We start from the raw sequence: 24,572 nt of genomic DNA, 5'->3' as shown, positions 1-24,572 counted from the left end.
ATTGTAAAGTGGTATTAACACTTCACGTGATCTTGATTCTATCCCTCTGTTAATGCAGCCTAGCACTGTGTTGGCCTTTTTGGCAGCTGCAGCACACTGCTGGCTCATATTTAGGTGATTGTCCACTAGGACTCCGAGGTCCCTCTCACAGTTACTACTATTGAGCAAGGTGCCACCTATGCTGTACTTGTGCAATTGAAGATGGTATCAGTAAAGTCTTGCTGTTCACCTTGGTTTAAAGCTATTAGGAGTAGAATAGAGTTGGCACACTCCAAATTCTTTTAGTTAAACTATGTCATCTCTCAGAATCCTGGAAGTACCCCTTCTCTAGCAGTGCTGCCCTCTGGAATGAAGTTTCCCTTGAGATTTGAGTGGCTCTGAAGGCCTTGCTCTTTGCATAAGCTTTTGACAAATGTGATTGCAGACCTTCTTTCCTCTTTTTCTTTATTCCCATCTGAGTTTGTTACTTATGCCATCTTTGTTCCTTTTTGCTATTTGGTGTTTGCTTTTTTTTTGCTAATTGCCAATTGGATTTGGCATTTTTATCCACCCATGGAGTCCTTCCTAAGGACCTAGTTGTTGTTTGATGGTGTTAAAGCTATCAGCATCACAGGATGTAATGTTTTGTTCCAAAGAAAACTTCCTTTTGCAGTTGACTGATAGTCATTTTGTCTATGCTGTTGCTGTTCAGTTATTTGGTCTATGTGGTTTCTCCAGTTGTTTTGGTATTACACCTAAGATACCTATATACTATCTTTGTTTTCTTTCGCCCATAATCATTGAACTTCTGTTTGTAAGTCTTTGCATATTGTGATTTTCTCCAGCTCTTTTTCTTCTATTCTGCTATCTCTGGGTACAACGAAGTCCACTATCCAGATTTTTTGTTCTTGTTATCAACAATTGTTAAGTTCGGAGTGTTATATGGCAAGTACTTGTCTGTTTGAATTCTAAAATCCCAGAGCACTTTAGCTTCTTCATTTTCTATTTGTCTATTTTGTGGACTCACCGGTTCTTCCTTGCTGGCAAATGGTGTTTATTGCAGATCTTCCAATGCACCATTGTTGTTACTTTGTCGTGCTGTTGTTTGTCAGTCTCTGCAGTCTTCTTGCAGCAGTTAATTAGGTAGTCTACTGTTTTTTCAGCTTATTTGCAGAGGCTTCATTTGTTCCTTGGCTTTGTATTTGTTCTTAAGGCTTGGTCTTGTACAGCCAAAATTAGCCTGTATCTTTTTTCATCTTTCCTGCTTTTAGCCACTGCCAGGTTTTGCTATCTGCTTTACCTGCTTTTTTTTTTTTTTTTTTAAAAAGGCCATGTAATATTTTGCCTTGTATTTTTTCTATTCTTCTTTTGGTCTGTCTTACAGGCCAGTTTGGTCTCTACAGTACTCAATAAGCCTTCACGGTATACTAATTTAAGTTCATCTTCCTAGCTGTTCTTAAAATATTCCAAAAGATGAAGTTAAAAAAAATACCTCCGCATTTCTAGCTCTATCTCAAAGTAGGTTGAATACATTTCTGCATCTTAAGTTTTATAAATTCTTTCCTTTTTCTGTTTTATTTTTAAGTTATGTATTCTTTTTGTGCAAAGTAATATAAAGAACTGCAAAGGTTGATTGAGCTTATTTAATAGAGAATTAGTTATTTTCCAGGTTGGCTTTCTCTTGACTTAGGAGTTGACCACTTTTGTAGGAGAAGCATCCTTTTCTCACTTGTAGTGTTGCTGTTGTTGTTGAGAAAAAAAAATACACAATTAGCTTATTGGGATATATTGGGCTTAGTTTGTGGCATACCAATTTTTACCCTAGGCATTTTAGTTTTCTTCTCTCTGCAATAGTGGTGAATCTCTATAGCTTGGGTGTAGGATGAGGGTGAAGGTTCCTTCTCCAAGCTTGTGGGTTGTGTGGGTTGCTTTCCGAACATTTCATTACCAGGCTAGGTAATATCTTCAGCAGAGTTTAGGGAATGACAATGTCAGTGTTCTTCTATTTATAAGGGTTTTGTGTGGTCAGTAGGTCAGTAGTGAGGAGGAGTCCTGAAAGAAAAATATTTAAGAAAATTAAACTGAAAATTTTGTGCTTATAACACATTTGAAGGTATCTTAGTTATAGTATGTTGCTATATCACATAGTGCCAGTTGAATGGGAAGATAGAATCTGAAACTTATCTTAGAAACAAAGACTAATTTTAAATGTTTGTGCAAAAATGAAATATTATGCAAAACGTTTTCATATACCTGTTAAGAATGCTTTTAATAAAGGATATCCATCCATCCAGTCGTCTAACCATCCACCTATCAATCACGTTTATATTACCCCCCATCTCATGTAGTGACTCTGGGCAGTGTACAAGGTAATCCAAATAGATAAAAAGCCAATTAATAATACAACAATTAAAAAGATTTTTAAAATAGTGTGGGGGGAGCCATATAGAGAATTCATTCAGTTGGCCATCACGTAACCATCTGGCAGGTTCCGCTCTATTATGGGATCCAAGCCAGTTGACATAACCATGTTTTGAATGACTTCTAGAAGATCAATAAAATTGGAGCTAGCCTCACCTTGGGCAGAAGAATGCTCCACAAGGTGAGCACCATGGCAGAAAAGGGTGTCCTAGATCTCACTTGAAAATATTCCCTATCTGAGGAGTCCTGTAACATGCCTCTTCTGCCAGACCTATGAGACAGGTAGATGTAACTGGAGAGAGGCGATTCCCCCAAATAACCTAGGGCCATGATAATGATAAATTAAGTATCAATACAAGCATTACATCTTTGTACCTGATACAACAATTGAACACTCTCGTTTTTGTATTCCCAAGCAGACACAAAGTTAGTAGATTTGTTGTAAACAATTAGAAAGTCAAGCATTCAAAGAAATTCTGTATCTAACAGAATCCAGAATCTTGCCATATGTGTTCCCAAGGTTTAAATCGTGAGTCCTTTCTCTGATCCTTTCTAAGCAGTGACAATTTTGCTGCTCATTTCCTGATGCTAAAGATGTGCAAAACAACTATTTTAATGGTGAGAATCAGATCCCACTTCAGCTCTTAACAAGTGCTGTGAGGGGAGAAAATCTATAAGAAACCGTATACTTTTTTTCCTTCTAACTTGATTGTATGAAATGCAGTGAGGTTCATTTTTCCTACTCTCAGGACTCATCTCTACTTTCAGGGCTCCCGAGTGATTGATCTCCAGCCTTTATTGAAAAGGGTTTGCAGAGCCTGGTCAGACACACAGAGACACGTTCCCTAATATTCCAAGAGCCAGACCCTGAAACAAAAAAACCCTGGGTTTATTTATTATCAAGCAACAAGGAACTACAGACATGTAAAAACATGATTGGTTACAAAGAAGTCTGAAGCAAAAATAGACACATTATGCTGCACCTGTCAAATGCGAAGCCAAAACTTTCCACTAGTTTTAATGAACAACTTCCTTGTGAAACACTAACCGTTTGAAACTATGACGCATGCTTACTTGCTTGCTTGCTTACAAAACAGTGGCTACTATACTTAAAACTCTTACATTATGCTCAGGAGCACTTAAATTTATTCATACTACGAATGTGCAAAACATTTCATGCTTGGAACAACCAGTTTGGTATGATCAATGTCCAAACCAATTTTGCTTATTTTATGATATGTGAACAATCCAGTATGTTGAATATGTGTGTGTGTGTGTGTGTGTGTGTGTGTGTGTGTGTATTAACTCTATTCCTTTATTTTCTGGTGTTTAGGATAGCTCTCATCAAAGAACAAATAATTTATATGACTATAAAAGCTAAAACTAGATTTTTATTATTATATTGCTTCTGGTAAAAAAAAATATTCCTTTGGAATTCAATTCCTTAATTCATTAAGAGTTCTATTAGTTTTCTTGGTAACTATTGTTTTCTTTTGGAATGTTTTTAGAGAGGAATCTAAAGGTACTTACAACAAAATAACTTATTACTGCAGATAAATGGAGAAAGAGATAATCTTTAAAAGATTACAGATATATTTCAGCTGACCATACTGAGGATAATTAGAGCTTGCTGTGAAGCATCCTAAGGGGATGATTATGGCCTAGGGCTTTTGTTTGATTGGTTTACTGTTTTATTTTATGGTTGTTTTATAGTTACTGGTTTTACTGTTGTTATGAGCCACCTAGAGTTGCTTAAGATGGGCAGCCATATAAATCTTATAAACAAACAGACATGATGACTTCATACAACATACTATACTAGGCTAAAGTGCTGTTGGATAGTTTGTAATTCAGTGTATTGTTGGGGTTCATATCACTGTCCTAGCATTGTATGAAGTAAGCAGTCTTGTTTAGCTCTAGGGTATTATATTTGTTGAAACATAGCATATTATCCAAATATAGCAGTTTTGTTTTGTTTTTGTTAATCTATTTTAAGGTATAGAAGGTTGGGTGGACCCAAATAGTGTTTAGAATTCCTTGCCTTGCCCATTTTGAAACTTAGGTTTTAGTGTAGAATATAAAGTAACTTTCCAATTTTTTATAGGAAAGTAATAATTCAATTCCTTCATGTGTCTTTTTAAAATGTTCTATGAAATTTTTTTATACTATTTTGAAATGCTAGTGAAAAGTCATTCTTGTTTCTTTGCATGTAACTACATATAAATCAGTGGTGGGATTCAAATATGTGAACAACTGGTTCTCTGTGTGGATGCCATTTCCGGTTCTGCCAAAGTGGTGCGAACTGGTTGAATTCCACCACTGATATAAATGTATTAAAAACTAACTTTAGACAGCAACAAAAACACTAATCTTCTGTTTCCTACATTATTAACACAATAGAATTTATAAACAGCAGGCTAAAATTTAATGGAAAGCCCTCTGTATTCTCCTCCAAATTACCATAATATACCATAATAAAACAATGTGGATCATTCAAGTTATATCAGTTTACTGACAGAAAAGATTTATGCCATTTAGGGAGGTAAGGAACCCTAGAACAAGAGAGGGCTGCAGAGGAAAAAACCAAAAAAGTAATTGTGGGAGCAGAAGTACACTTGGAAATTATTGAAAATAGATGTATTGCTTATGAATTTATTTATTTAATCAGTTTATGTAGTTGCCCATCTCAGTGATAACTCCGAGCAGTGAACAATAAAATAAAACAATGACAATTAACAAAAATTAAAAACATAGCAGCCAAGAATATCATTATCACAATCAAGAGATGGGACCCTTCATATACCTGGGCCCAGAAAAAGTTCTTGCAAAATATTTTTGGTTTCTTCCTGTTTTAAACTTGAAATTGTAAACTCTGTTGAGCATTGACCTGTGATGTTGTCTTGTTTTGGTTTTTTTTAAAATTTCTCTATATATGCTGGCACAATAATTATACCAGATGATTAACACTTGCAAATTGTCAATATGTGTAAGGCTATCATTACCTAATGTGTTAGATAACTGTCTGAATGAATATCCTTTTAAAAAATAGTTTCAGGGATATTACACCTATTCACTTACATATTTATTAAATATTTTTACAAGATGAATTTCAAAATGTTGAAATTCAGAATTCCATTCCTTGAGATAGAAGAAAAGTCAATTTATGTTCGTGTTTTATGCTTTCTTGTTAATTGCAGGCAATGGTAGCTTGTTACCCAGGCAATGGAACAGGATATGTGCGACATGTGGATAATCCAAATGGAGATGGAAGATGTGTTACGTGTATATATTACCTTAATAAAGACTGGGATGCCAAGGTACTTCCTATTTTTGAAGACGGTTGTAGTACATATATTAAGAAATGGCATTCTTTTTATATTAATTGTAATAAATGATTGAGTGTTATGCTAAGTTGTTTAAATCTGCAAAAGATGAAGTGAGGAAAGCTAAGGTTCAAAATGAACTAAGGCAACAAAAGTCAAAAATAACAAAAAAAGCTTCTTTCAACATGTAAAAAACAAGAAAAAAAGTTAAAGAAATGATTGGTCTGTTAGTGAGAGAAAGTGGCAAGAAGGTGACAAGCAACTGGGGGAAAGCAGAACTACTTAACTCATTTTTTACATCCATCTTTACAAAAAGGGGAAAAAACCAGTCCAACCTATCAAAAACAGTACCGTAAAAAGCAGATTAGAAACATAAGTTAAAATAGGCAAGAAAATGGTAAGTGAGCACCTGTCCACCCTAGGCAAGTTCAAATCACCAGGACCAGATGGATTACACCCCAAGGTTTTGAAGGAACTGGCAGATGTGATCTCAGAACCATTGAACTATATCTTTTAAAGGAGGGGTCCCCAAACCCCGGTCCATGGACCGGCATCAGCCCACAGCATGCCGGCAAGCAGGCCGCACAAACAAGCAAAGCTCCATCCTCAGGATGAAGGCAGTATTCAAAACCACAGCCGCTCTGGTCCGTGGAAAAACCTTTCTCCATGGCACCGGTCCCTAGTGCCCAAAAGGTTGGGGACATCTGTTTTAAAGATCCTGGAGAACTGGGGAACTACCAGAAGACTGGAAAAGAGCTGATGTAGTTCCTATCTTCAAAAAAGAAAAAAAAATGGATCCAGGAAACTACAGACTTATCAGTCTGACCTCAATATCTGGGAAGATCCTGGAAAAGATAAGCAATGAATCAGCGAACACCTAGAGCCAAACAAAGTCATTACCAAAAGCCAACATGGGTTTGTCAAAAACAGATCATGCCAGACAAAATCTTATTGCATTCTTTGACCAGGTGACACAATTAGTGGACCAGAGGAATGCTGTGGATATAATTTACTTGGACTTCAATAAGGCATTTGATAAAGTAGATCACAACCTACTACTTGATAAGATAGAAAAATGTGGGTTAGACAGCATCACCACCAGATTGATTCGTATCTGGTTGACCGGCCATACTCAGGATGTGGTCCTCAATGAAACTGCATCTACATGGAGGGAAGTGTGTAGTGAGGTGCCCCAGGGCTCTGTCCTGGGCCCAGTGCTCTTCAACATCTTCATCAATGATTTGGATGAGGGGATAGATGAGGAACTCATCAAATTTGCAGACGACACTAAGCTGGCAGGAATAGCCAACACTCCAGAAGACAGGCTTAGGATACAGAAGGATCTTGACAGACTTGAACATTGGGCACTATCTAATAAAATGAAATTCATTGGTGAAAAAAGTAAGGTTCTACATTTAGGCAAGAAAAACCAAATGCACAGGTATAATATAGGTGGTACCTTGCTCAATGGTAGTAACTGTGAGAGGGATCTCGGAGTCCTAGTGGACAATCACTTAAATATGAGCCAGCCGTGTGCTGCAACTGCCAAAAAAGCCAACACAGTGCTGGGCTGCATTAACAGAGGGATAAAATCAATATCACGTGAAGTATTAATACCACTCTACAATGCCTTGGTAAGGCCATACTTGCAATACTTTATTATTATTATTATTATTATTATTATTATTATTATTATTATTATTATTATTATTATTATTATTATTATTATTACTACTACTACTACTACTACTACTACTACTACTACTACTACTACTACTATTTCTAAAAATACTTAAGATGGTTTTTCCCTAATTTTTTAACTGACACCCTTGAATATCTGGCATACTTATTTTTAAGATTGCATTTGCAACTAACCTTGGGTCTCCAGGGCAAATATATTCTGTCTAGGACCTAAAATTTTATCGGGTTCTACTTTTGAAAAATATATTAAAAATTCTATTATGTAAACTGAGACCTTTAGGCTGAAGTAATTCTCCCTCAGCTTATGTTTTTATGACAATAAATTCATGTTTTGTGGTTGTTGGTAAAGTAATTCAAATGAAAATGTAATAAACGTACTTATAATAAAGTACCAAACGTGTTATATCTTTAATTGTGGTGTTCAGTGTATATGTTGAAAGGGAAGAAGGGAAGGAGGAGGAAGAATCATCTTTTGGAAAGTTGTGGAAAGACAGCCAGAAGATAATTTGTATCATCTTCGTTTGATGGCCCTTTGTAACTGTAATTTTCTGTTACTTATGCTTCATCCTGAGGAATTTTGGAATATTAGGAAGTATTGCCATTATTGCTGTTATCTATTGTAGCAGATAATATCTTACTGATAACTACTAAAACTGTAAATTCCTGTTGAATTTTTTTCAAGGTAAGTGGGGGTATTCTTCGAATATTCCCAGAAGGCAAAGCCCAGTTTGCTGATATTGAGCCTAAATTTGATAGACTGCTATTCTTCTGGTCTGATCGCCGTAACCCTCATGAAGTGCAGCCTGCATTTGCTACAAGGTGAGATGAATGAATCATACATACAGATTTTAAAGAAGCATGGAGGGTATGAAATGTTAAAAACCCATTGTTTTAGCTTTCAAAAATACATTAATTGCTTTCTGGAAAGTTACTGATGAACAAAACTTTCTTCACATTTAAAATACTTATTGCAATTTGGGGGTCTACCCTGCTGCTATTATTTGTGGGCCATCAGAGTCAAAGTCTATCAGTTTAAGTACTGTAGAATATATAATAAATAAAAACTTAGAATTTTGGACTACTATTTTGCAATAATGAACCTTTAATGGAGTTGGGTTTAGTGAAAAAAGTCTAGTGAGTCTGCCTATTGAATGTAAAAATAAAGAAATAAACTTTGGCTGGATTGTTCTATGTTGTTCTTGGGCTGGACCTGTATATATCCTCTTTCAGAGATTGCAAAAAAAGTTAATAAATTTAATCTATTATGGTATTATTTTAACTAATGCTATGACAAAAAGTAATCCGTTTCAATTATAAATTGAAAAATTAAGGAATCATTGCATAGTGTAAGATAGGAATATCTATCAAATGTTTTATTAAGAATTAATAGACTGGTAAAATTAGTTTGAAGCATATTAATCAGCAAAGATACAAGATACTTCAATATTACTTCTTTTCATATTGATTTAAAAATGAATTTCCATAAATTAGAGAGGTCTCAGTTCTAGAGAAATTAAGATAGTAAGTATCTTGAGCTTCACTTTAAAAATTGCCTAGTTCCCTAATAATTTATATAAACTACGAAAGATCATGATATTCATGGACCCCATATAAGGGGAAAATAATTCTATAAAACTGACAAATTGTGTTGGAATTGTACTTTTCAAGTGTAATAGAAATAATCTAAAGTAATCTTGACAGAAACATGATTTTAATGTACCATTACTGCTTCATCTTTTTCATTCTTTTAAAGGTACGCAATAACAGTGTGGTATTTTGATGCAGATGAAAGAGCCCGTGCAAAAGTAAAATACTTAACAGGTAAGTAAGTTCCCATATTTTCTTACTGGATGTTTTACAAATTTCTTATTTGAATTTGGTCTAGTAGGATTATTCTAAATTATTTTTAAAAACGATGATTAATCAAAAATATGCTATTATCTAGAGCATAGAAATTGATTTACTGTCACTATTAAAATGTCAAGCACTATCCACTCTAGGGGGATAGTTTACTAAAACTGACTGCTTTGGCAAAAATAGGATTATATATTATATTGTATTAGATTACTTTTGCTGTGTAAGAATAAGAGGGAAGTGGGAAAAGTATATAACCTTTGAATAGGCACATTGTATAGTTTCTAAAAGATGAGGATCTATTTGCTTGATTCTCTGAAATGTCCTGAAATTTTGCTTCTACTTGCTAACTGTCCATCAAAGGACCTGCATTGTCAGAATTAATAGTATTAGTTTGTTTATTAATCTGTTGGTTTTATATCCTATTTTTCTGCAAAAAGTGCTCGAGATAGCTAACTGTACAAAATATGGAACCAAATAATTACAACTATTTTAAAACAGAATCAGCCATTAAAATAGGGAGATCCAAATTCAAATAGCCCCTCAGTGGGAGATTCACTGAATGATGATCCAATTTACCTTACATGGTTGCTGTGGGGGAAAAGAGGAAGAGGGAGCACTCTTGTGTTCCTGAATAAAAAGGAGAATACAGGTAATCCCCGACTTACGAGCATTCACTTAATGCTCGTTCAAAGTTATGTGATGAGCGCTCCCTAGTGCTTACGAGCAAGTCCCGAAATTATGAATATTGCAGCACCACGGCAGTCGTTCGCCCTTACGAGCGACCGCAGAGGCTCTGCAATATTAACCCTCATTATTCCCTCTCCCCACCCCCGCCCCGGGTCTCCCTGCAAAGATCAAGATCCTTTGCTTTCTTGGCTGCTCCAGGCCTTCGATGCGTTTGCAGAGAATGGAGGCCTAAAGTAATGCAAGATCATGCGAGATCTCACGCTACTGATCGTGCGTGATCTCATGGTACTTTAGGCCTCTGTTCTCTGCAACAGAGAATGGAACCGAAGCCGGGGGACGTTTCCGTGTGCCTCCGGAGGCCGGATCAAGGCTCTGGAGGGCTTTTCCAGTCTGCTGCTGCCCAGATCTGAGGCCGGGGGACACTTACGTATCCCTCCAGCAGTCTGTTTCCAAGCAGCAGCAGGGGAAGGGGGCACAGAAGCGTTCCCCGACCTCAGATCCGGGTGGCAGCAGGAACCGCGGCAGAGAGGAGACAGATCTTTTCCAGGTGAGTCTGGCGCAGCAGGAAGGGAGGGGGAAGTATGAGGTATCTTAGTGGGTTGGGGAGGCCTTGGGGGCCTGTTCCATCACTAGCCCCCCCATGGCCTTCCCCACCCTGAGATACCTCATGTTCACTTAATGAGCTGTGTGCGTTTTAACGAGCAAGGGAGTGATCTCATTCGAGGTATGAGATTCACTCTACGAGTTTTTCAGTTACGAGTGGAATGGGTAGGCTCCATTACACTCGTAACTCAAGGACTACTTGTATAACTCTAACAACAGGAGCAGTCAGGATGCGGGGTGGGTGGCACTGTTGCTGATTCACTTCCTTTCTCTGAATTGATTCTAGTTAGTGGATGTTGGGGGGGGATCTTTGCCTTAGCCCTTACTCTGTGGGGTGCCAAAGGGTTCAGTGCCCTCTCCATTCCTATTCAACATCTAGTTAAGATCGCTGTGTGAGTTTATCCATCACCATGGGATAGAGTATCCCAATTATACATCTTTGCCCCTGGTAATTAAGCAATGTCCTGGATATCTTATCCTGATGTTTAGAGGCTGTGAGGGTCTGGATGGGGAACAATAGGCTTCAGTTGAACCCTAGTGTTGGGTTTTGGAGGTTGCCAGATCTAAGACTATACGAACTTTAGTGCTGAGATGGGATTGCCCCCCTAACAGACCTGGTGTGCTACCTGGGATCCTCCTGAACTCACAACTCCTGCTTAAATAGCAAGTGGGTGTGATGGCTAAGAGGGCCTTTGCACAATTTCATATTCTGTGCCAGATGTGCTCATTTCTATCAGCTCTGTTCACAACCACTGATGCCCCAATCACCTCCTAATTGGACTACTGAAATGCACTCTATGTGGGACTGCCCTTGAAGAATATCTGGAAACTTAGTTACTTACTTACTTTGTTTGTTTGTTTGTTTGTTTATTTATTTATTTATTTATTTATTTAAATGAAAATTACAAATTTGAACAAAGAAAATAAGAAAATCAAAATGTGACAGACATGCTAGGCACGTCAGTGCACTTATGCACTCCCCCTCAGGGTCCTCTTAAATGTGAAGTGAGGTCCACAGAAGTTAAGTTAGAATTAAAACCATAAACCTTTAACTTCAACTGGTACAAAATGCAGTGGCACTTGCAGTTATATGTGTCTCTAGAACAACACATATTACAACCCTGGTTACCAGTTTGTTTTTTAAGTTTCAGTTCAAGGTGCTGGTTTTTTTACTTGTAAAGCCCTACATGGGCCAGATTATTTAAGGGACCACTTCTCCCCAATTATATCTGCCTGTCCTTTTGGTTCCAGCCGAATAGGGCGGTCCTGTCAGGGAACTACATTTGGTGGGACTCAGGAGGCAGATTTCTCTGCTGTGTCACCCGCTTCAAGGACTAACTGTGAGCTCAAATATGGTTGTAAGTTGAGGACTAACCAGTAAAGGCACTTTTTTGTGAGATAGGTGGCCGTATACATTTGATGAATAAATAAATAACATAAAAATGAAACTAAGATGCTGTGTTAATTATAACAAAATAACATAATAATTGTTTTAACATTCAAAAGCCAAGTGCAAAGATGTGCCGTGATGCTGGGGGTTTTTTCAAATTCAGTCATTAGTTTTGTATAATTCAGTATGTCCTGTTAGTTAATAATTATTTTAATAGTGAATTAATATTTAACTTGGTTTCAAACAGGCATTAATTGTGAAGTTCTAAAAATATGTTATTATATTTTGTTTTAAAGTTTAATAAAAGGAAAATTATAACTTATTTTCAATCCATGTATCTCTACCATCTCTCCATATTGATATCCTTCCTTTTTTGCAGGTGAAAAAGGTGTGAGAGTTGAACTAAATAAACCTTCGGATTCAAATGGGAAAGAACATTTGTAAAGCCTTTGCTCTTACAGTTCCTTCCTCTACATCCTGGCTCTTTTCACCTCACCTTCATCAAACTTTGGTGATATCTATTAACTTTTGAATGTGAATAATAAGAAAAAGAAAATCAACACCAAATCAGGATTTTGAATCAGTAAACAATGGGTTTCAATATTTCATCAAATGGCTTTTTAACTGCTGAAACATTGTAACTCCACGATTGTGACTCCAGTCCTGTGACTGCTAATGTAAAGATAAGCATTGACAAGAAACAGTTTACACATGAAGTGCCCGACAGTAGAGATTTTCTATCATTCATCTTCTGACATTCAGTTCAGAGCTGTTCATCTTCCTCTTTAAAAAAGTGATAAATGTGGAGTTTAAATAATTTTGTATAACTAGGCTCAGTGATCAAAATTGAACAAAACATTCTCCAAAGTAGCATTTATCTATTTTTGTAAATCTGCTATTTTCCCCATTATTCTACCACATAAAACTTAATTTAAATAAATGAAATGCCAGTAAATGATTGTCTTTTTACCTAAAATCTAAAAAGGAGCACTTTAATAATCATCTAAGAACCCATTTTTTTCATATCTTATACTGATTTGATTGATTGTATTGTGTTCTCTCTGAAACTTAAGCAACATGAAAAAGATGCCTGTCTTTCTGTCAGTTACTTATGGCTTAATTTACTGGATCCAGAAAGTAACCATTTTTTAATCTGTTTCATTTGGGTTTTTCTAAGTGACTGGCTGGCCACTAAGTGAACTTGACACTATCTGTACTGTCATAGTGTTGAACGCTATGGGTGTACTCCACTGGGAACTTCAATCTGTGAACCCATTTGATGGAAACGTAGTTCTTCAAAGAAAAGCTGGGCTCTTGTGCAACTTCTGCAGATGAATTACTAGGTCAGTGGTTCTCAACCTTTTTAATGCCGCGACCCCAACCGGTCGTAAGCCAAGGACTAAACCGGTCGTAAGTCGAGGACTACCCAACCGGTCGTAAGTCGAGGACTTTTCCTGCCCGGGAGCGCCGCGCATGCGTGGTTCCGCCCCCTGCGCCGGCTGAGGCGTAGCTGGCAAGCGGCAGAGATGGAGCAGGCCGACCACCAGCTGGCCCAGCCCAAGGGAGGTAAGGCACCCGCCGGAAAAGGGGGAAAAAATGGCGGACAAAAAAAATGGCGGACAGCCTTGCTTGGCGACCCCGTGAAATGGTCGATCGACCCCAAATGGGGTCCCGACCCACAGGTTGAGAACCACTGTACTAGGTGGATTCTGTCCACAGATATCATTCAATACCTAAACGGTAAGGGCTTTTCTAGGCTTTTAGATGAAGCAACACCCCCGTCCATTACTTTGATGGGAGATCTGTCATAACTCATTTCAAAGCTTTCTCTCATTTGTGTGAGTTAAAATCAGAGATAAGTTTTCTCTCAAAACATTATCATCCCTCATCATTTACTGTTTGCCCCTTGATCCTCTTACATAGTGTCAGGGGTAGATTAAATACATTAAGACTGAAGTGCATCACTGCAGGCTTAATATGTGAAGGATTTCATACTGTGGAGAAATTTTTACAATGGTCTAATGTTTCTGGAAAAATAACAGTGAGGAACAACAACATTCATTTACCAGCTATGTGAAATTTATTTTAGTTTTCTGCTGAAATGCTGATTTCCCTGAAGGGGGAAGCTTTTAAATTCTCCCAGCCTTACCGATAGCATCACCAATCCCTTTTTTACCTCACTTAATCAAAATAAAGTAAGTGTACAGAAACGTTTCTCTGTATACAACTTAACATCTGTATAGTTTGTATTCTTAAAAGTCCTTTTCTATGGAAAGCTCGGTAATTTTTATTAAAAAAAAAACTTACTATTCATGTAAAACATGAAAAACAACAAGGATTGTGCTTAATGACCATTGACAGAAGGGAGAAAATTCAACATTCTAACAACATGCTGGGAAAAGTTACAAAAAAAATTGAGTTGGGTTTTTTTTGTTTTTTTTTTGGTTCCCTTCTGTTTCCTTCTCCCAAAATTACTTACTAGCTGTCAAACTTGCAATAGTTTAACTTTTCTCTCCATCCTGGTAAATCAGAAGAACACACATCTTACTCTTAAGTGCCTCTGGAAGCCTGGCCAAGGAGTGTAAATTCTTTACTGACTGGTCTGCAGCGCAATGCACAGTTTAGGTCTAGTAAATCTAACTCTTAACTGCTTTTGTATTATGTTTAATGTGTTAAAATGCAAACCTAAGACTTTACTTTGTTGTCCCATTATTCAAAGGTATCAGCATCTTACATTTGCGCTTGCTGGGAAGATATACAGTCTCTTTGATATCTCCATTATTTAGAAAAGTTACCAAACCGGGGCCTCTGATGCCCATTTGAAAACAGTTCACGTCAGTTAAATTTTCAGCCTGGGGCATCACCAAATAGAAACCTGTTTCAGACCGTCTTATGGCCTGTATTTCTGTTTAGTCCTGGTTAAAGATAAAGCTTCATGATGCTATTTTTATTTCATGACATTAGCCAGCTGTAAAACAAGACTTTTATCTAGCAGGCAAAGAAATTCAGGATTCATTTGCAGATTTATTACAAAGTCATGTAACTTTTGAAAATCGGTGTTCCTTATTGAAAGAGCTCTCGAGTTGCTTGTAAAGCTAATCTAATTAAAAGATTATAAAAGTTCTTGAAACAATGTGGTTATTTTGTAATTATGTAACTCTTTTAAAGCCTATTCCACAGCAGCTAATTTGTAATCTGATAAACTGTGAGTGCGCGTGTGTGCCTGTTTTTAGCAGGCAGTGACACTGTAACTGTAGTCAAAAGTCTGTTAGCTTTATTTATAAACCCTGTTTTTAATTATCTAATCTAGCTGTGATTGTTTTTAAAAGTGAGGCTGCTGAGGGAAAATAAGCAGAGGGAGAAAAGTGCTGTGGCCTGTTAGTAAGTCAACACTATGATTATAAACATTTTATCTCTACTACCTTAGTGCCTCCCTTGCTGTAAACACAGTTCTTGATTGAGAGACGTAGATAGGTATTCTGAGTATATCTACCCAAACTGAATTCAGAGATTCACAATCCTGCCCTTGTGTCTTCTAATCCAGGGCTTTTCAACCTTTTCACAGATTGTACCACTTTTAGATTATGGCAATATTTGAGTACCACTACTCACCTAGCAGGGTGTCAAAAACTTGATGACCCCCTCCCCAAAAGGAAAAAAGTTATAAAATACAAGTAGTCCTCGACTTACAACAGTTCGCTTAGTGGCTGTTCGAAGTTACAGCAGCACTGAAAAAAGTGACTTATGATCACGTTTCACACTTATGACCTTTGCAGCATCCCCAGGGTCACATGATTTACATTTGGATGCTTGGCAACTGATTTATATTTATGATGATCACAATGTTTCAGGGTCATGTGATCCCCTTTTGCAACCTTCTGACAAGCAAAATCAATGGGGAAACCAGATTCACTTATCCGTGTTACTAATTTAACAACTGTAGTGATTCACTTAACAAATGTGGCAAGAAAAGTCATAAAATAGGACAAAACTCATTTAACAAATTTCTCACCAACATAAATTTTGGGCTCAATTGTGGTCGTAGGTTGAGGACTATCTGTATGCCCACTTACCACACTTTTAATGAACTTGTACCTGTTTCTCTCAAATTAATCTTTGCACTGTTGTATCCCCTTCTCTCCCTCTGCTTGTCTCAAAGAAGCCTCTCCTCTTCGTCTTTCTCCATCCCCTTCTTTTTCCCCATCTTTTTTTCTCTCCCTTTCCCGCCAAAACCACCTCCTTTTATATCCTCTTCCCCCCCCCCTCGGTGCAACCCCAGCTGTTTCCCCAAGGCTGCACGCTGCTCCTGGAAGCATCAATCAGCTGGAGCCATGCGCCAATCCTGGGCACTCAGCTGAGCCCCAGCAACACCGCAGCTCCAGCTGACTCACCCACAGGTCTGTGCAGTGTTGCCGTGTTTCAGCTCATCTCCCCCACTACACTTTTACACCTTTTTTTTACAGTGCTTTTCAACCTGTTGTATGCAAACCACTTGCCAGGTGCCGACATACCACAGGTTGAAATGCACTATTCTAATCCACAAAAAGCAAAATGTGCTATCTGGATACATTTCAAGGTTAGTCATATCCCAGGGAAGGGACAATTACATATATACATACACTTGTATACATACACTTGTCAGAAGACAGTAGGAGGATTCACTTTTAACCGCCTACATAAAGCACTCTGATTTCAGATTATGAGATATTTTTAAATTGATTAGAGATCTTCAGTTGGTTCATACCATCTTTAAATAAAAATAGTTCCTCATCAAATCAGTAGTTCATTTTTTTTTTTGCACTGATGTTAGAAGAAACTTTTGTTTTGAGAAATTTAATTTTCTGGCCATCTTTTTACTACAAATGTGTGTTTTTAATTTAAAAAGTTTTAAGTCAAAACAATAAGCAAATGTCTTTCAACAACACATAAATGCAAGCACCTTAGTATGTGTTCTGATGTATTTTTATTATTTCTAATATTTAGGGAGACCCCTCTATAAGAGTATACAAGTAACCGTACATATAGAAACATCAGTAAAATACAATGCAATTTAGAAAAAAACTACAGTATAAAAATGTAAACTATCAGCCTTTTGGACTATGATATATATACATTGCTTGACAACAAATTGCCTTTTAAATGTAAATAATGTGATATTCTTGTTATGCAGTATAGTAAATCTGGAGATTCCTCGTAACAACTATGTCTACACAGTTGGTTACAATAAAAATGAATACATTTGATCAGTTACTTGAATAAGTCACTTAGGGCTTGTTCTATGCTTGTTTTATATATTTTTGTTAACTAGCAATATCAATTGAATTCAGATGGATACATCTAGACTCAGTAATTATACTCAAGCCGCATTACCCAAAAGGCATAGATAGAACATAATGTACAGATTATAATAATAATTTGCCTCACATGATAATGTCATGAGGCAAACTCCATCCTTACATGTTTGTATCACAGTCTAATGCAAGCACATAAGTTGTAGATTTTGCATCATGACACATGACCAACCCTTTGGCCCCTTCATGGATGCCTGTGGTTATAACCATGGTTTCCTTTACATTTTTCTTCAGATTCTTCTTTTAAAAGTTGCTTCATATTCTATTTACCTCAATATTCTAATGTGAAGTTTTTAAGTCATCCCTTTTTTTGTACCTAGTGAATCTTTTAACTTTTTTGTTCCTTGATCTGTTGCTATAATCCAATCAGCTTTGGGAACAATCCTGTGCTTTTTGTATCTAAATATACATCTGCTGTTAATACCCTAAAGTTTTGTTTCTTTGTACAAGGTAGCTTTGATGTATTATCTGAATCCAGCCAAAATGTAGCTTATTTAACAGAGCATAATCCGTAACGCGTGAACACAATTGTCAACTTACATTTGTTTTGGCAAATTTTCTGCTTTTTCCATATTGTTGAATGGAAATGTATTTTACAGTCTGTCTTTTCACTACATTGGTTTGATACACCTTTCAAATAACTGTAGTTTATGTTTTAGTTGAGTTTATATTATTTTAAACTATTTCTAAGCACCTTGAATTGGTTCTCTTGATTCTCTAAATTTCCTTTTATCTAGATCAGTGGTCCCCAACCTTTTGGGCACCAGGGACTGGTTCCATGGAATTTTTCCCATGGACTGGAGGGGGCGTGGTTTCATGTACTGCCTCATCCCATGGATGGGGCTATGCTTGTTTGCGCAGACTGGTTTCTGGCATGCTGCGGACCGGTGCCGGTCCACGAGCCAGGGGTTGGGAATCCCTGATCTAGATCCTTCCTCTCATTCCATCATCTGAGCCTGAAGCTGAATATGATTGTGCTGAAGGTTCTTGCCAACCTGCATCTTACATATAAAGTTGATCTTGATGGCATCAAGGTCACATTTCCCAATCAAACATAAATCTGCCAACATCATCATGTATAAATATGTAGCATAACCACACTGGAAGTAATTTATATTACCTATTATTTCAATGCATTCTATTTGGATGCCTTTCTTATTTATTTTTCCAACTCAAAATTGCTTAGTGGATTTTGAATAATTTTTTGAGACTGGTTGTATCATTGTAGAGAAAGGTGTACGTGTAACGAAGCAACGACTGCTCTCCTTATTGGTCACTTATCGATCATTCCAGGCTGTTGACAAGGAACAACCACCAACAGACTGGTAGAATCTCAGATGAGCAAGAACCTGAGGGATGCCACTGCTGTCCCTTTCATAGCAGTGGCCTATTGTAGGTTTTCCAGTCAACACTAATATACGAGCCTGAATAGATGTTTGCTTGCTTATGTTAACATTGCTGTTCAAAAACAAAAGCTAGTACAGGAGCATCGCATCAGATCACCAAAACATAACTGACCTATAAAGACAAGTTACATTTTAAATTTTATTTAAAGGCAGATTATGAAATTCATGATTTATTTTTGGAAAAGAGTTCTACTTCTGATGCTATTTCTGAAAAGTTATTTATTTTTAATTGTACAAATAGCCGACAATCAACTGCGTTGTGTGCAAGAATGTATTTCCATCTCAGAGGAAATAAGTTTCAAAAGTTATTAATAGTAGGCATACATCATTCTAACAGGCACTTTATAAATGAAATGGTAGCATGACATAGCCTTCCCTATGTACTTATGATTTAGAAAAACATCTACCTGATCAAAAATTGCATAAGACAAGATATAATCCGTCTAACTCTTCTGAACTCAAAAGAAAAAAGCTTTGGAAATCCAGCCCAAATCTATAAATTTGGTGATAAAAAGAGGACATCATAATTTTAAAGCGAACACTTAGTGAGCCATCTCTTTAGGTGTAAACAGAAAAGTAGTCCGTATTCTTTACTATATGACATCAGCTTTCAAGTTCAGGGAAAAGCAATCTCATGTCTATCTCTTACACAATAAATGCACACATTTAAACTATATTCTATGTAGCATTTAAACATCTAACAAAACTAACCAAACAAAAACGTAACAATAGCAAATTATTTTTCTAAAATAATTAATGCATGTACTATAACTTCCAATTTCTTACACATTCCTTTTGTTAAATATCAGATCAAATTATTATAGAACTAAGAGACAGTCTCTTAGAAACACACTTTTCTCAAGGCTATGTTGCATTCAGTGTTAACTGTGTTATTAGAATATAGGTACTGAGAAAAAACGTTCAAACAGGAAAGTTTCATATACAAAACTAAATTGAATATAAGCTTTTCTCCATAAAACACAGTGCATAAATACAGATAAAGAATTCTTGGGTAAAGCAGCTTTAGATTTAAATCACATTAAAAGATTTCAGAGGCAGAGGTCTAAGTGTTCATTGATTTTGGTTTCCAAAACTTCAGATTGACAGACAGGGCAACATACATTTCTATTTTGGTCACTAGTGGACGTTTCTGAGATTGCTGGTTTTCTAGTCTCCTTGAGTTCTCCTTTCTTTAAAAAATAGTTGACAAACGTAACTGAATCTTCCATTCTGGCTCGTTTTGCTGGGCCACCATTATGGATGTTGCTGTTTCTCTGAGATGGCGACTGGGATCTTGGAGTCATTGTAGCTGATGCAGAAATTGTGGTTTCGGGAGTCCCTTTGTGAGGTATATCTGTTAGAGCCTTTGTAGAATTTGATTCTGACCTTTTTCCAACCAAAGAAGTATTTTTAACTGGTGAACCATTAACATTAGTATAAACTTTACGGTTAGCAACTGAAAATCTAGGAAATGTGATACTAGAAGCAGAACTATTTTCAGAACCGCTCTGAGAAAACGGAGAGGAAACGGTTGTGCAGGAAATATTTTGCTCAAACTTGATTTCATTTTTAGGATTTGACCTAGATGAACCAGCAGGTGAATGATATTGTGACTGGATCAGTTCTCTGGTCTTAATGCTTGGACTTACAGCTCCCTCTAATGATGATTCACTTCTTTTTCCTCCAAGGATATATCCTTTCCCACTAAAAGGTATTATGCTCTGTATGCTGCTTCCATGAGCTTTTCCTGAAATTACACCAGAAGTTCTTTTAGTTCAAATAAATATCAGTCATTCCAAATGCTTTCCACTTGATATATTTACATGTACTAAGGAATGCCCATTGCAAAATGAACTTAGCAGATTTATTTGTAGGTAGAGAGGAAAAAAAAACAGAGCTTGAAAGGTTTCCAGAATATTTGATGTATCAGCCATAAAACTGCACTTGTGGAGTGAGAATTCTGCAAAACCAATATGCAATATGAGCACAACAAGCTAAATTTTAATTTATGCGGAATTTATTTTTTTTCTATTTTTATTTTAGAGAACCAGTCTGATATAGTGGTTAAGACACAAGGCTAGAAACCATGAATCTCACCTTAGGCATAAAGCCAGCTGGGTGACTTTAGGCCTAAGTCTCTCTCAGACCTAGGAAGGAAACAATGGCAAACAACTTCTGAAAATGTTGCCAAGAAAATTACAAGGACTTGTCCAGGCAGTTACCAGGAATCAAGACTTTAAGGCCAAATCCAAACAAAATCCACTATATACCTATTTAAGGATTCTGGGATGGGAAACTAATTTACTAGTGGAGTTGAGGAATTGAGAAAGTCTCTTATGGAAAACTTCATTCTGTTCCAACTGCTTTTAGAATCCAAATCACTAGTTCAAGTTTATCTCAAATCACCCTCATCTAGAAAATAGAAATTCAGTGCCTTCTGCTTTTGTACTGAACACAATTCTATATACTATTCTATATACAGCACTACTGAGAAAAAATTAAGTAGCTTTCTAATTAACCTTTTCGTTTATCCTTACAGAATTTAGTTACATAGTTGGTAAATAACAAAAGGTACATACGTGAAGAATCATTTAGGATTTTTGCTTGATCATCTTTCTTTTTGCACTTCTTGGAGCTATTGTTGGGCTCTCTGACCTTGATATATGTTCCTCCACAGCTCTTTTGGTGCTCTGCCCACCAATAGTCATTGGCAGATGGTGCCCTATTCATTACACGTTTTACATAGCCATAATAAGGCTTCCTATTTTGACATGGCCCATTACAACGCCACCAGTGCTGACGATAGAAATCCACCTCATCGTGAAATTCATGATAGATCTGAAATTAATCCAAGGAAGGGAAAAAGTACAGTACAACTTTCATTTTCATTTTATGTAAATACATACACATCTGTCGTGCTATACTATACTATACTATATTCCCTTTCAGGGTAAGCAGTGATAATTCATAGTGCAGAAAAGGAGTGAGAAACAATAAATCAAACAAATTACAGGTATAAGAGGGTCTGGACACCCCCATCCAATTACTACTTTCTTGATCTTCCACTTTCTCTGTGTACTGATTCTTCCTTCATATAAACTGATTAACATGTATTTTCTTTACATAAGCAAACTATTTCAATATTTTTTTTTTCGTATTACTGATTCAAAGTTCAGTCCATATGAATTAATCACTCATTCATTCTTGACCGTAATCTATTGTCCAGAAGACTAATTTTCCCACTCTCACTACTTTTTCTTATGTTTCTCCTGTATACTCAAATCCTTACTTTAACATGGGCAAAAGCACACTCTTAAATACAACTATTTTTCACTTCTTCAACAAACATTCATTCCTTTTTTTACGGAATACGTGTGTTTCTACCAGCATTTGTATTTATTACATATCTACCCATTTTCCCATTTTCAGTAAACATTTATGAAGGCGCACATTCTTCTACTTGCTCTAGTTGCCCTCAGCCCAAAAGATGAAACTACATCTGCTAATAATAGAACACCTGAGGATTGGCTGAAAATATCCACTCTGCTAGCGTATACTATCCCTCCATGAACTGGCTTGCCATCTCATCATGCCATCTCTTATTGTGTGCTTGAAGAATCAAAATGAATCTATATATCACAAAAAGCCTTTACCGTAATATTGGCTCCTGTTAAGCGATTTATCCGGTGCATATGTTTGCAGAACTCTGGACCGTGGGACTCGCGATCCTTGTCATTATTAGTAACGAACAACAGGGCATGAATCATTTCATGCAGGAGAGTCTGAAATTAATTGATTACTTAAGTATCCATTTTTTAACAAAAGACAATTGCATATGCATATTTTTGAAAGAAATTTCTCGATTTTGGTTTATCTCCCATATGGTAAGAAAAATATGAACTGTATTGTGAAATGTGATGCTTACAATTCAGGTTTGTACAAATGTACTTGATTTACAATGGGAATTCATAAAACTGTTTTTACTTTGCATTTATTCCACAGCTATGTAGAACTGTTTGCAGTTGTCAAGCAAATAGATCTATTGAACTTTTTTGCCCCATTAATGAGTTAAGCAAAAGAACTTAAGAAAGATAGCTTGCTTCTCTCTCATAAAACAATCATGGAGGAGAGAACAGATCTCATGAAAACCAAGATAGGCTGGATGGGATGTCTTAGCTAACTGGCCATGGACCAGAGGCTCTCCATCCTCATAATAACAGAATTTCATTATCTCCTTGTTTGACATCCAATAACTAAGAAAAGCCCTTGGTCAAAATAACTATTATGTTATAATGAGGAAGAAAAAGAGTTTGAGAAGTAGATCTTGGATTTACAACATATGACATTTCTCATCCCATTATATAAGAAAGTAAAATATTATTATAGATCAGAAATAAGGCACATAGTACTAAACGGGAGTTCCCTGGTATTTTTTACAATACAGGATTCGTTCTTTCTTCTATCTTTGTAGAATTAAAACATTGTCTTTAAAGCAAATGAGAGCTAATTCCTAAGAAAAAGTACTTCATTACATATACAGTGGGGAAAAAAGTATTTAGTCAGCCACCAATTGTGCAAGTTCTCCCACTTAAAAAGATGAGAGAGGCCTGTAATTGACATCATAGGTAGACCTCAACTATGAGAGACAAAATGAGAAAACAAATCCAGACAATCACATTGTCTGATTTGGAAAGAATTTATTTGCAAATTATGGTGGAAAATAAGTATTTGGTNACCTGCACCAGGCTGGGAAGACTGAATCTGCAATAGGCAAGCAGCTTGGTGTAAGAAATCAACTGTGGGAGCAATAATTAGAAAATGGAAGACATACAAGACCACTGATAATCTCCCTCGATCTGGGGCTCCACGCAAGATCTCACCCCGTGGGGTCAAAATGATCACAAGAACGGTGAGCAAAAATCCCAGAACCACATGGGGGGACCTAGTGAATGACCTGCAGAGAGCTGGAACCAATGTAACAAAGGCAACCATCAGTAACACACTACGCCGCCAGGGACTCAGATCCTGCAGTGCCAGACATGTCCCCCTGCTTAAGCCAGTACATGTCCGGGCCCGTCTGAAGTTTGCTAGAGAGCATTTGGATGATCCAGAAGAGGATTGGGAGAATGTCAGATGGTCAGATGAAACCAAAGTAGAACTGTTTGGTAGAAACACAACTTGTCATGTTTGGAGGAGAGAGAATGCTGAGTTGCATCCAAAGAACACCATACCTACTGTGAAGCATGGGGGTGGCAACATCATGCTTTGGGGCTGTTTCTCTGCAAAGGGACCAGGACAACTGATTCGTGTACAGGAAAGAATGAATGGGGCCATGTATCGTGAGATTTTGAGTGCAAACCTCCTTCTATCAGCAAGGGCATTGAAGATGAACGTGGCTGGGTCTTTCAGCATGACAATGATCCCAAACACACCACCCGGGCAACGAAGGAGTGGCTTCGTAAGAAGCATTTCAAGGTCCTGGAGTGGCCTAGCCAGTCTCCAGATCTTAACCCCATAGAAAACCTTTGGAGGGAGTTGAAAGTCCGTGTTGCCAGCGACAGCCCCAAAACATCACTGTTCTAGAGGAGATCTGCATGGAGGAATGGGCCAACATACCAGCAACAGTGTGTGCCAACCTTGTGAAGACTTACAGAAAACGTTTGACCTCTGTCATTGCCAACAAAGGATATATAACAAAGTATTGAGATGAACTTTTGATATTGACCAAATACTTATTTTCCACCATAATTTGTAAATAAATTCTTTCCAAATCATACAATGTGATTGTCTGGATTTGTTTTCTCATTTTGTCTCTCATGGTTGAGATCTACCTATGATGACAATTACAGGCCTC

General features: G+C 37.0%; 2 protein-coding genes across 2 annotated transcripts in view; one reads left to right on the top strand and one right to left on the bottom strand.

Annotated features, from left to right (window-relative positions):
- EGLN1 (egl-9 family hypoxia inducible factor 1) overlaps positions 1-12,897 on the top strand; it is a 19,633-nt gene extending 6,736 nt beyond the window's left edge. Inside the window, exons 2-5 of the mRNA XM_015819884.1 lie at positions 5,598-5,717; positions 8,107-8,243; positions 9,178-9,245; positions 12,341-12,897. Coding sequence (XP_015675370.1) covers positions 5,598-5,717; positions 8,107-8,243; positions 9,178-9,245; positions 12,341-12,405 — 390 coding nt within the window. The 3' untranslated portion in view covers positions 12,406-12,897. The remainder of the gene's footprint in view (positions 1-5,597; positions 5,718-8,106; positions 8,244-9,177; positions 9,246-12,340) is intronic.
- Positions 12,898-18,759: 5,862 nt separating this feature from the next.
- SPRTN (SprT-like N-terminal domain) overlaps positions 18,760-24,572 on the bottom strand; it is a 6,958-nt gene continuing 1,145 nt past the window's right edge. Inside the window, exons 3-5 of the mRNA XM_015819881.2 lie at positions 22,372-22,508; positions 21,298-21,556; positions 18,760-20,465 (exon numbers count right to left, since the gene is read on the bottom strand). Of these exons, the coding sequence (XP_015675367.1) occupies positions 19,768-20,465; positions 21,298-21,556; positions 22,372-22,508 (1,094 nt within the window). The 3' untranslated portion in view covers positions 18,760-19,767. The remainder of the gene's footprint in view (positions 20,466-21,297; positions 21,557-22,371; positions 22,509-24,572) is intronic.

Source organism: Protobothrops mucrosquamatus, unplaced genomic scaffold (genome assembly GCF_001527695.2).
Source record: "Protobothrops mucrosquamatus isolate PMUCROS unplaced genomic scaffold, P.Mucros_1.0 scaffold1010, whole genome shotgun sequence".
In the NCBI taxonomy this organism is placed as follows: Eukaryota; Metazoa; Chordata; class Lepidosauria; order Squamata; family Viperidae; genus Protobothrops; species Protobothrops mucrosquamatus.
This window is presented reverse-complemented; position numbering and strand designations above follow the sequence as displayed.